The sequence below is a fragment of the Lutjanus erythropterus genome, chromosome 18, assembly GCF_056507025.1.
Source record: "Lutjanus erythropterus isolate fLutEry1 chromosome 18, fLutEry1.hap2, whole genome shotgun sequence".
Taxonomy (NCBI): domain Eukaryota; kingdom Metazoa; phylum Chordata; class Actinopteri; order Lutjaniformes; family Lutjanidae; genus Lutjanus; species Lutjanus erythropterus.
In genome coordinates, this window is record NC_139334.1 from 31,696,019 (window position 1) to 31,708,205 (window position 12,187).

Here is a 12,187-nt window from a genome sequence, read left to right on the forward strand (position 1 = left end):
ACAGAGAACTAAACCACAGCACCATCTGCTGGCAAACTTAAAAACATAATGCAGCTGTGTGTAAAACTCACATGAAGTTGATAGTTTTGTCTTCAGCACAGACCGTCTGAACACAGGAGGACGTGATCATATCATCCACTGAAGTCTCAGTCTCATGTGGAACAACAAGGACAGGAACAGGAACAGACACACCTGAATCAAATAGATCTAGATTACAATAATTGGTTTCACCTGAGACTGACTGAGGTCAAAATAATCCTCAGTGTGAAATTAAGTTTTGAGCATCATCACATTTAAAGATTACTGATTCTATGGTGCTGAAACTTGGACGGTGAATAAAAAACTTTGGGACTGAAGAAAATACAGAAGACTCCTCAGATGTGTTCAGAACCATCCCACAAAAAAACTCAGATTTATGGAGGCAGTCCTCTCATCTCATCAAAGAAGAGTTCGCTTTACGGGACATTTCTACAGAAAAAAAAGACCAGATCATCTTGGACATTCTGCACTGGAGACTTCCTCGTCCTACAAGAGGACGTGGACCACTGACATTAACATTTACTGTCAGTTAACCCTCCAGAATTCCTCCATTGACACCCTGCAACGTCACCAACACAGACATCATTCTTCTGTTAGCATGTGAGCTAAAACAGCTGTGAAAATTTTACATCACTGAAATAAAATACTGAACGAAACAAATCAAATAAAACAAAAGTGATACATTAAAAAAGTTATTCTACTGATATGTATGTTGATAAATATGGTTGAATTAATTTAAGATGCACAGTTCCTAAAGAGATGAACATGCAGATTTACAGATTATTATGTATTTATATTATGTCATCCTTGATAATAACGATGTTAGTTGTAATGTCAATACTGTACCATGTAATCTAAACTATATAAAATATTTCATATAAAAGTAAATATGGAAATATTACATTAATTATCTAGTTAAATCAAATATTATTATATATTATTAAATATTACATTTAATTAATTGCAGCTCTTCACTCTGCAGGAAGTTGATTACCCATAAATCACTGTGCCTAAAAAAAAAGAATTTAAAAAGTGAGTATTTTAAATGAACATTACGAGGTCAACCAGTAGAGAGTAATGAGTGAAGCACCTACTGCAATGTCACCAAAACTTACAGACGCAACCAGAGGAGATCTGCAAAGTTTTAAATGAAGTGTTTTCTTCAGTGTAGTCTCAGTTTTCTTTAAGATGCACAGAATAGTGTGATGGTTTTGTAAACACGCATCTTTGGTTTATATAACTGTATAAATTTAATAAGAAAACAATCAACAAGACGAGTCCAAACTTCTACATTTTAAAAACTGTTATTTATTTACAATATTTTCTTATTTATTGAGAACATTACAAACAACCAGGCAGCTTTACAATAATATAACATATATAACAACAATATAACATATATTGATTGAACACCAGGATTGATGTGTTTCATCACAGGACAATAAAAAAAAAATAGTTTATAACTGAAAATCATGTTTAAATGTGCAAAACGTTTTTAATAACAGACAGAAGTCATTTGAATAAATCAGCTCATGTGAATTATAACATAAATACTTGATGAAATCATCTTATTATTAGAAATTAAATGATTCAAACTTGTTCCTGTTTATATATATATATATATATATATATATATATATATATATATATATATATATATATAATAAATAAACACTCAAATAAAGATTTTCATTTTTAAATCGAATTGCGTCATTGAATCCACAAGAGTCTCAACTTTCCAGTCAGACAGACATTTATGACATTTTAGTTCTGTTTATGGACATCAGGATGTGGAAATATTCAAATGCATCTTTCTTAGAATGGAAAATATGACATATATACTGCAGGTGAAAAAAATGTTTGTGTTTTTGCCCTCAAACTACATGTGATTTGCATAAACTTGGCACATTCATCCTGTTTATCTGTAACTGCTCTGTTCCACTGTCACACAGACCTTCAGTGGTAATATCTTCAGTGGGAGTTTATCACCAGTGTTAAAGTATGGAAACATCCCGTCAGTGAAAGTGTGTGTGAAGGTGTGTATGTGTGTGTTAGTATCAGGATCAGAGAACGACAACCTTCCTCTGTTCAAGTCCAGATTCACTCTGATCCTCTGGAGCTTCTTCTGCACTCTGAGAACAGTGGTTGGATCTGGTAGAGACCGTGATGAATATTTACCTCGATAGAACCCTATTCTCCATAATCCAGACTGTATGAGTCCCTTCCTCTGGACAGACTCTGAACACACACCCAGTCTCCAGCCTGTACTGTCTCCAACCTCAACATCCCAGCTGTGAGTCCCTGAGTTAAAGCCCTCAGAGCCGAGGACAGAGGCATGATAATAATGAAACCTCTCTGGATTATCAGGAAGCTGCTGTTTCTCTCCTCGTCTCACACTGGTCAGATCTTCAGACAGGATGAGTTCTGGACAAGCAGTGTTTGTGTCCAGAATGACAGGAGTGTAGGAGACCATGTCCTTCATCTTGTTCCAGATGTTGAAGGTCAGGTTGCCCAGGTGTTTGGCCTGGTCTATCAGAGCTCCTGAGAGCAGCTGTGGAGCCTCCAGCAGGGGGCGCTGCTGGACTCTTTCCACTGCAGCCTTGTAGTTGTGCAGGAATGAGACGTCTTCAGCTCTCAGCTGCTCCTCTGTGTCTCTGACTGTGTGTGAAAGAGCTGCTATCTCTCTGCTCAGAGCCTCCATCTTCTCCTTCATCATCTGACTCTTCTGCTCCTCTTCCTCCCTCAGTGCAGCCAGCCTGGCCTCCTCTTCCTCTTCTAGAAACTGGTGAAGCTTCTTAAACTGCTCCTTAATCTTCCTCTCTGTGTGTCGGGCCTGGACCTTCATGTGTTCTGCTGTTTGATCAAACTGATCTTTAACTTCTTTAAAATCCTTTAACTTCTCCTTTAAGGGCTCCAGAGTTTCCTGAAGTTCCTTCTTGTGTTGTTCTGCAGCTTCATCGATGGGTTTGAATCTGTGGTTGGTGTGTTTTTCTGAATCTCTGCAGACGAGACACACTGGCTGCTGATGGTCCAGACAGAAGAGTTTGAGTTTCTCAGAGTGCAGACTGCAGAGAGACTCTGAAGATCTCTGATCTCTCTGCTGTAAGAAGGTCTCACACAGCTTCTTTAACACCAGACTAACAGGTGGATGTCCCTTTGAAGATCTTCTCTTACAAACTGGACACTCACGTGTTGGTTTCTGTCTCCACCTGCTCTGCAGACAGTCTTTACAGAAGCTGTGGCTACATGACAGAACAACAGGATCTCTGAAGATGTCATGACAGACCAGACAGCAGAGATCCTCCTCTGATCTGGAAGACATTTTGTCTCAGAGTGAAGCTGAAAACACAGCAGACAGACAGTACAGTCAGTCATGTCTCCCCTCCCTCCTCCACTGACTTCACTCAAATTTACTTTGACTTTGAGTTCAGTTTTTAGTCAAACTCACCTTCAGTGTGTGGAGTGTCAGCAGGTTGGAGTTTTCTTCTTTTTTCTCCTGTTTGGTCTGAAGGTGAATCTGATCGTCTGTTTTTCAGTCTGTGTGAACAAACTGTTTCTGCAGCTGCTGTTGCTTCACACGTAACACTGAGGTGTGTTTCAGTCCAAAGTTCTCATTTACTGCTGAAAACTTAAAGTGACAGTGTGCAGCAGGTTGTTGTCTCAGTACAGAACTTGAGGAAATGTTCTAGACGTTGTTCATAAAATGTTCTGAAATGTGGACTGTAGGAGCCGAGATTCGGTTGATCTGCATTTCAAAGATTTACTGATATTTTTATTTGCCTCAGTAAGTGTTCGCCCTCCTCTCTCTTCAGGTGTTGAAGGCAGCACTAACCTTTGATTTGGTGGTGTGACGTATGATGGCAAGAAGTCATGTGACAGCAGCAATCCTGTCTTTGACCTCAGCCTCAGCTTCAGCATCTGCAGATGAATGGGATCTGCTGAGTCACAGTTAAACACTCAGTGACTCTAAGAAACTATTTACATGCTGAATCTTTCAAACTTTTAAAATCTTTTCTCGCTCCTGTCATGACTTTTTTGAAATATGTAGGCATCAAATCAAATTCAGTTGATCAATTTGAATCTTAAATATCTTTGTACTGTTTCCAACTGAACAGAGGTTGAAAACTATTTGCAGATCATTCTGTATTAGAATAATGTCATATATTGTAACCAAGCGTCTTGAGTTTAACAAACAGTATATATACATTAATATTTCTATTATATATGTATATATTTGAGAAGAAAACAATGAATGGAAGAATGAGTCCAAACTTCTCCAATTAAAACTCATTTATTTACAACATTTTGACATTTATTTTGAACATTACAAACAACCAGGCAGCTTTAAAACAATATAACAGACTGACTGAACACCAACATTGATGTGTTTCATAAGAAGACAGTAATATAATTTAGTTTATAGCTGAAAAACATATTTAAATGCACAGCACGTCTTTAATAACAGACAGAAATCATTTGAATGAATCAGCTCATGTGAATTATAACTTAAATACTTCATGAAATTATCTTATTGTTAGAACTGAAATGATCCCAACTTGTTCCTGCTCTTTATATGATAAATACACACTCATTAAATACACACCAACAAGTACAAGTATTTATTTATGAAACTTTCCTTTGACGTGGAAATGATCTTTTGTCTAAACAAAGTCCAGACTGGACTGAAGTGATTCTCCTGCTGGTTATGTCGGGGTCTTGATCACTTTTCTCTTGTGCTCCAGGACTGTTCTTCACTAAACACTCATTTGTGCTGCATGATATATAAATCACTGATTGTAAGGCAGCTGACATCAGTTTTAACTTCATTTGAGATTTATAGATCGAAGGTGCTGAAGTTACAACTTTGTCTCTCAGAACCAGCAGAAGCAAAGTTTCTTGTGAACTGATCTTAAGCAGAAAACCACAAACTATCTTTAAACTGAGTTCAAGTACAAATCTAAGAACATCTTTATAAATCAGGTCGCAGGTTTTGATCCCAGTCTGCTGCCCTTTTTTTTCATGTCATTCCTCTCTTTCACACTGACTGTAAATAAAGATGGATGCCACGACTCCACTTCTCCTAATGTACAAAAAAACCTAAACACCTCTGATACGAGTGCTGTCGTCTTGTACTGTCGACATCATTTCAGCCAGAGTCTGTGCAGTAGAGGTCAGTGATGGAGCCACATGACTGAATGACAAGCAGAGCTCAGCTGTCAATCATGATGTGAAACACCTTTTTATAGCATCAAATAACCAATTAAAACCAAACTGATCAGAAAAATGAACTCTTGAACAAACATGACAGAAAGACACTGATGATAAAAAATATAATAAATTTATGATCAAGAAGTGAAATTGTTTTATGAGTGAAAAAGGCGACAATAGAGACAAAAAATACATATCAAACTAAACTCTTTACTTTATCTCTAACTGCTCTGTTCCACTGTCACACAGACCTTCAGTGGTAATATCTTCAGTGGGAGTTCCTCCAAAGAACCAATAAATGGAAACATCCTGTCAGTGAAAGTGTGTGTGAAGGTGTGTATGTGTGTGTTAGTATCAGGATCAGAGAACGACAACCTTCCTCTGTTCAAGTCCAGATTCATTCTGATCCTCTGGAGCTTCTTCTGGACTCTGAGAACAGTGGTTGGATCTGGTAGAGACCGTGATGAATATTTACCTCGATAGAACCCTATTCTCCATAATCCAGACTGTATGAGTCCCTTCCTCTGGACAGACTCTGAACACACACCCAGTCTCCAGCCTGTACTGTCTCCAACCTCAACATCCCAGCTGTGAGTCCCTGAGTTAAAGCCCTCAGAGCCGAGGACAGAGGCATGATAATAATGAAACCTCTCTGGATTATCAGGAAGCTGCTGTTCCTGCAGTCCCCTCACACTGGTCAGATCTTCAGACAGGTGAAGATCAGGATCAGCAGTGTTTGGGTCCAGAATGACAGGAGTGTAGGAGACCATGTCCTTCATCTTGTTCCAGATGTTGAAGGTCAGGTTGCCCAGGTGTTTGGCCTGGTCTATCAGAGCTCCTGAGAGCAGCTGTGGATCCTCCAGCAGGGGGCGCTGCTGGACTCTTTCCACTGCAGCCTTGTAGTTGTGCAGGAATGAGACGTCTTCAGCTCTCAGCTGCTCCTCTGTGTCTCTGACTGTGTGTGAAAGAGCTGCTATCTCTCTGCTCAGAGCCTCCATCTTCTCCTTCATCATCTGACTCTTCTGCTCCTCTTCCTCCCTCAGTGCAGCCAGCCTGACCTCCTCTTCCTCTTCTAGAAACTGGTGAAGCTTCTTAAACTGCTCCTTAATCTTCCTCTCTGTGTGTCGGGCCTGGACCTTCATGTGTTCTGCTGTTTGATCAAACTCATCTTTAACTTCTTTAAAATCCTTTAACTTCTCCTTTAAGGTCTCCAGAGTTTCCTGAAGTTCCTTCTTGTGTTGTTCTGCAGCTTCATCGATGGGTCTGAATCTGTGGTTGGTGTGTTTTTCTGAATCTCTGCAGACGAGACACACTGGCTGCTGATGGTCCAGACAGAAGAGTTTGAGTTTCTCAGAGTGCAGACTGCAGAGAGACTCTGAAGATCTCTGATCTCTCTGCTGTAAGAAGGTCTCACACAGCTTCTTTAACACCAGACTAACAGGTGGATCTTCCATTGAAGATCTTCTCTCACAAACTGGACACTCACGTGTTGGTTTCTGTCTCCACCTGCTCTGCAGACAGTCTTTACAGAAGCTGTGGCTACATGACAGAACAACAGGATCTCTGAAGACGTCATGACAGACCAGACAGCAGAGATCCTCCTCTGATCTGGAAGACATTTTGTCTCAGAGTGAAGCTGAAAACACAGCAGACAGACAGTACAGTCAGTCATGTCTCCCCTCCCTCCTCCACTGACTTCACTCAAATTTACTTTGACTTTGAGTTCAGTTTTTAGTCAAACTCACCTTCAGTGTGTGGAGTGTCAGCAGGTTGGAGTTTTCTTCTTTTTTCTCCTGTTTGGTCTGAAGGTGAATCTGATCGTCTGTTTTTCAGTCTGTGTGAACAAACTGTTTCTGCAGCTGCTGTTGCTTCACACGTAACACTTAGGTGTGTTTCAGTCCAAAGTTCTCATTTACTGCTGAAAACTTAAAGTGACAGTGTGCAGCAGGTTGTTGTCTCAGTACAGAACTTGAGGAAATGTTCTCGACGTTGTTCATAAAATGTTCTGAAATGTGGACTGTAGGAGCCGTGATTCGGTTGATCTGCATTTCAAAGATTTACTGATATTTTTATTTGCCTCAGTAAGTGTTCGCCCTCCTCTCTCTTCAGGTGTTGAAGGCAGCACTAACCTTTGATTTGGTGGTGTGACGTATGATGGCAAGAAGTCATGTGACAGCAGCAATCCTGTCTTTGACCTCAGCCTCAGCTTCAGCATCTGCAGATGAATGGGATCTGCTGAGTCACAGTTAAACACTCAGTGACTCTAAGAAACTATTTACATGCTGAATCTTTCAAACTTTTAAAATCTTTTCTTGCTCCTGTCATGACTTTTTTGAAATATGTAGGCATCAAATCAAATTCAGTTGATCAGTTTGAATCTTAAATATCTTTGTACTGTTTCCAACTGAACAGAGGTTGAAAACTATTTGCAGATCATTCTGTATTAGAATAATGTCATGACGAGTCGTGGATCAGCAGTGTTTGGGTCCAGAATGACAGGAGTGTAGGAGACCATGTCCTTCATCTTGTTCCAGATGTTGAAGGTCAGACAGAAGAGTTTGAGTTTCTCAGAGTGCAGACTGCAGAGAGACTCTGAAGATCTCTGATCTCTCTGCTGTAAGAAGGTCTCACACAGGTTCTTTAACACCAGACTAACAGGTGGATGTTCCCTTTGAAGATCTTCTCTTACAAACTGTTTGTTTCTGTCTCCACCAGATCTGCAGACAGTCTTTACAGAAGCTGTGGCTACATGACAGAACAACAGGATCTCTGAAGACGTCCTGACAGACCGGACAGCAGAGATCCTCCTCTGATCTGGAAGACATTTTGTCTCAGAGTGAAGCTGAAAACACAGCAGACAGACAGTACAGTCAGTCATGTCTCCCCTCCCTCCTCCACTGACTTCACTCAAATTTACTTTGACTTTGAGTTCAGTTTTTAGTCAAACTCACCTTCAGTGTGTGGAGTGTCAGCAGGTTGTAGTTTTCCTCTTTTCTCTCCTGCAGCTGAACTCACTCAGAGGAAGTTGTTGGTTTGGTCTGAAGGTGAATCGGATCGTACATTTTTCAGTCTGTGTCTCTTTAGCCAAGAGGAAGAGGAACAAACTGTTTCCTGGGTTTTCTCGTGTGGTGAGGAGTGGCCGTGTGTCAGAGTTCCCCTATTTAATGCTGTTTCATTACATGTAACACAGAGTTGTGTTTATTCAGGATGTTGCCTCAGTACAGTACTTGAGGAAATGTTCCAGATGTTGCAAATAAATGAAATGAAATCTGTTATTTTTTGTGAAGATTTTAACCTGATCTTGGCGTTACACAAAAGTTCATTAACAATCATTAAGTTTATTTTGTACTGAACTGAAGTCATGGACAGACAGACAGGAGGACACACTGACTGACCATTAGCCTCATTACATCATCTTATCATCCCTTACAAAGAATAAGTTTATTTTATTAAGTTTACTTTGTGTGGTATCTGGTGTGTGTTAAGCAGAGCAACGAAACAAAATAATGGACCCAAAAATGCAGACTGAGGCTGAGCAGAGATGGTTCAAAGTGATTTCATGACAAAAAGTAAATGACAGAAAACAGGTTTACACTGAAAACAGGGCAGTCCAAAATACAGAAAACTAAAGCTGGCAAAATCCAACAACAAGGAGGAAAACCTAAAGGACACAGAAAACACAGAGAGAGCTGAGAGTCTCAACACAAATTTAAGAACGATGACAAACTGACACAGAAACACAGAAACACAAGAACTAAATAGACAAGCAACTCATCAGACACAGGTGGAACTAATCAGACAGGTGAAACAAATGGTGATCAGAAAGGAAAAGGACAAAGACAGGAAGTAAAGTGAAGACACATGAGGGAGGAGCAGGACTACAAAATAAAACAGGAAATAAAACCAAACAATGACAGGATCACTATCAGTACTATACCGTGTACTACTTTAATACTTCTTGGGACTAAACTGGCCCACTTTTAAGTTTCTAAAAGTAAAAATAAAGTACAAGAGTAGTAAACTTTAAGTACACAAATAGTTTACATCCAAGTTTTATTTTGTACTGCAACTATACTGTGAACTATACTACAAGAGAACTTGTAGATATACTTTTAGTTTACTAGTTATATACTTCATCCCACTTTTTAGTTTTTGAAAGTATATTCAGAAGTTTACTCTCAGTAAACTACTAGTTCAATAGTTTTTATAGTGACTTGTAAGTTCTCTGTAAGTGAACTTAATATCATACCTATAATTTAATGTGTCTATATTATTTTTGAACTTTATGTATTAGTTTTTCATGCTTTAAATATACCTTTAACTGTATATATCTACTGTATAATAGATCTGAAGTGAACTCATATCTTCACTACCAGTGGAGTACACATCAAAATTCACATGACTCAGGATTATCAACATTATTTTCTTTATAAATCAAAGTTTTCACTCTAATAGGAAGTGTATTAGATGCCAGATAAGATGCAAGAAACTAACAATGACAACTCAAATCTAAAAAAAAAACACACAGTCTTTAGGGTCAGTTGATGTTTGAATTTGTGTCACACTGAAATCAGTCCCTGACTGCCCACAAACATCAGACAGTTTGTAAAACATGAGCTGGAATAATATCTCAATTAAGACAATATATGTTTTTAAAAAAACAATTTAAATAAGTTACTCTATCAAAAAAGTGAGCACACTTAAACATGTCTGTATGTATAAACTTGATAAGGAAACATAAAACTGGACGATGACACCAAACTTTTACATTTAAACATAAATTATTTAGAATATTTTGTTAATTATTCGTAAACTTTTCTTATTCATTTAGAACTTTACAAGGCAGCTTTACAACAATATAACAGATATAGAAACATAGATTTTTGGAGAACCTCACAGAATAATTTACACTTCATGTTTCCTATTCAAAGATCAGATCCTGCATGTCTCAGTGGAAGTTGTGTTTATTCAGGAGGTTCATGTTTTGGTGCAGAGCTGATCAGATCACCTACAGTAACTGAATTTAATTACAACAAGTGACCTTTATCATGTTTCATTTTTAAAAACAAAATGGTCTCACTACAATAAAACTCTGGGGACTAACATCATCATATAGTGAATCTAATTTTGTTCCTTGACTCAAAGACACTCTTTACTGGAGCTTTAAAACTGAGCCTCTATAATCACCATCTTTATCTCTAACTGCTCTGTTCCACTGTCACACAGACCTTCAGTGGTAATATCTTCAGTGGGAGTTCCTCCAAAGAACCAATGAATGGAAACATCCTGTCAGTGAAAGTGTGTGTGAAGGTGTGTATGTGTGTGTTAGTATCAGGATCAGAGAACGACAGCTTTCCTCTGTTCAAGTCCAGATTCATTCTGATCCTCTGGAGCTTCTTCTGCACTCTGAGAACAGTAAGTGGATCTGGTGGAGACCGTGCTGAATATTTACCACCAGAGAACCCTATTCTCCATAATCCAGACTGTATGCGTCCCTTCCTCTGGACAGACTCTGAACACACACCCAGTCTCCAGTGTGTACTGTCTCCAACCTCGACATCCCAGCTGTGAGTCCCTGAGTTAAAGCCCTCAGAGCCGAGGACAGAGCAGTATTCATCAAACCTCTCTGGATTATCAGGAAGCTGCTGTTCCTCTCCTCGTCTCACACTGGTCAGATCATCAGACAGGACGAGTTCTGGACAAGCAGTGTTTGTGTCCAGAATGACAGGAGTGTAGGAGACCATGTCCTTCATCTTGTTCCAGATGTTGAAGGTCAGGTTGCCCAGGTGTTTGGCCTGGTCTATCAGAGCTCCTGAGAGCAGCTGTGGATCCTCCAGCAGGGGGCGCTGCTGGACTCTTTCCACTGCAGCCTTGTAGTTGTGCAGGAATGAGACGTCTTCAGCTCTCAGCTGCTCCTCTGTGTCTCTGACTGTGTGTGAAAGAGCTGCTATCTCTCTGCTCAGAGCCTCCATCTTCTCCTTCATCATCTGACTCTTCTGCTCCTCTTCCTCCCTCAGTGCAGCCAGCCTGACCTCCTCTTCCTCTTCTAGAAACTGGTGAAGCTTCTTAAACTGCTCTTTAATCTTCCTCTCTGTGTGTCGGGCCTGGACCTTCATGTGTTCTGCTGTTTGATCAAACTCATCTTTAACTTCTTTAAAACCCTTTAACTTCTTCTTTAAGGTCTCCAGAGTTTCCTGAAGTTCCTTCTTGTGTTGTTCTGCAGCTTCATCGATGGGTTTGAATCTGTGGTTGGTGTGTTTTTCTGAATCTCTGCAGACGAGACACACTGGCTGCTGATGGTCCAGACAGAAGAGTTTGAGTTTCTCAGAGTGCAGACTGCAGAGAGACTCTGAAGATCTCTGATCTCTCTGCTGTAAGAAGGTCTCACACAGCTTCTTTAAAACCAGACTAACAGGTGGGTAATCCATTGAAGATCTTCTCTTACAAACTGGACATTCACGTGTTTGTTTCTGTCTCCACCAGATCTGCAGACAGTCTTTACAGAAGCTGTGGCTACATGACAGAACAACAGGATCTCTGAAGACGTCATGACAGACCGGACAGCAGAGATCCTCCTCTGATCTGGAAGACATTTTGTCTCAGAGTGAAGCTGAAAACACAGCAGACAGACAGTACAGTCAGTCATGTCTCCCCTCCCTCCTCCACTGACTTCACTCAAATTTACTTTGACTTTGAGTTCAGTTTTTAGTCAAACTCACCTTCAGTGTGTGGAGTGTCAGCAGGTTGGAGTTTTCCTCTTTTCTCTCCTGCAGCTGAACTCACTCAGAGGAAGTTGTTGGTTTGGTCTGAAGGTGAATCTGATCGTCTGTTTTTCAGTCTGTGTCTCTGTAGTAAAGAGAAAAAAACTGTTTCCTGGTTTATCACAGGTGAGTCCGGTGAAGGGTGGAACTTTGTCAGACCTCCTTTGTTGACCTCTGTT

At 39.8% G+C, this 12,187-nt stretch overlaps 3 protein-coding genes across 5 annotated transcripts; all 3 read right to left on the reverse strand.

The window, feature by feature from the left end:
- Nucleotides 1-1,702: 1,702 nt before the first annotated feature.
- LOC146311302 (zinc-binding protein A33-like) lies at nt 1,703-3,830 on the reverse strand. The gene has a single exon (XM_084741923.1). It carries the CDS (start codon nt 3,359-3,361, stop codon nt 1,958-1,960), a length of 1,404 nt encoding a protein of 467 aa, XP_084598049.1. The 5' UTR covers nt 3,362-3,830; the 3' UTR covers nt 1,703-1,957.
- A 503-nt stretch (nt 3,831-4,333) lies between these two features.
- On the reverse strand, nt 4,334-8,500 carry LOC146311303 (nuclear factor 7, brain-like). 2 transcript variants are annotated; one of them, XM_084741803.1, is made up of 3 exons: nt 8,199-8,500; nt 7,960-8,089; nt 4,334-6,753 (listed from the first exon to the last, which is right to left on the reverse strand). In XM_084741803.1, the coding sequence occupies exons 2-3, from the start codon at nt 8,070-8,072 to the stop codon at nt 5,469-5,471; spliced, it is 1,398 nt and encodes a 465-aa protein (XP_084597929.1). In that variant the 5' UTR covers nt 8,073-8,089; nt 8,199-8,500; the 3' UTR covers nt 4,334-5,468. The 2 variants fall into 2 exon arrangements, with proteins under 2 accessions (XP_084597929.1, XP_084597928.1); XM_084741802.1 differs by lacking the exons at nt 7,960-8,089; nt 8,199-8,500 and adding an exon at nt 6,993-7,133 and having other exon boundaries at nt 4,334-6,883.
- A 1,903-nt stretch (nt 8,501-10,403) lies between these two features.
- Nucleotides 10,404-12,187, reverse strand: LOC146311304 (nuclear factor 7, ovary-like). 2 transcript variants are annotated; one of them, XM_084741804.1, is made up of 2 exons: nt 11,967-12,187; nt 10,404-11,857 (listed from the first exon to the last, which is right to left on the reverse strand). In XM_084741804.1, the coding sequence occupies exon 2, from the start codon at nt 11,838-11,840 to the stop codon at nt 10,446-10,448; it is 1,395 nt and encodes a 464-aa protein (XP_084597930.1). In that variant the 5' UTR covers nt 11,841-11,857; nt 11,967-12,187; the 3' UTR covers nt 10,404-10,445. The 2 variants fall into 2 exon arrangements, with proteins under 2 accessions (XP_084597930.1, XP_084597931.1); XM_084741805.1 differs by having other exon boundaries at nt 10,404-11,829; nt 11,967-12,184.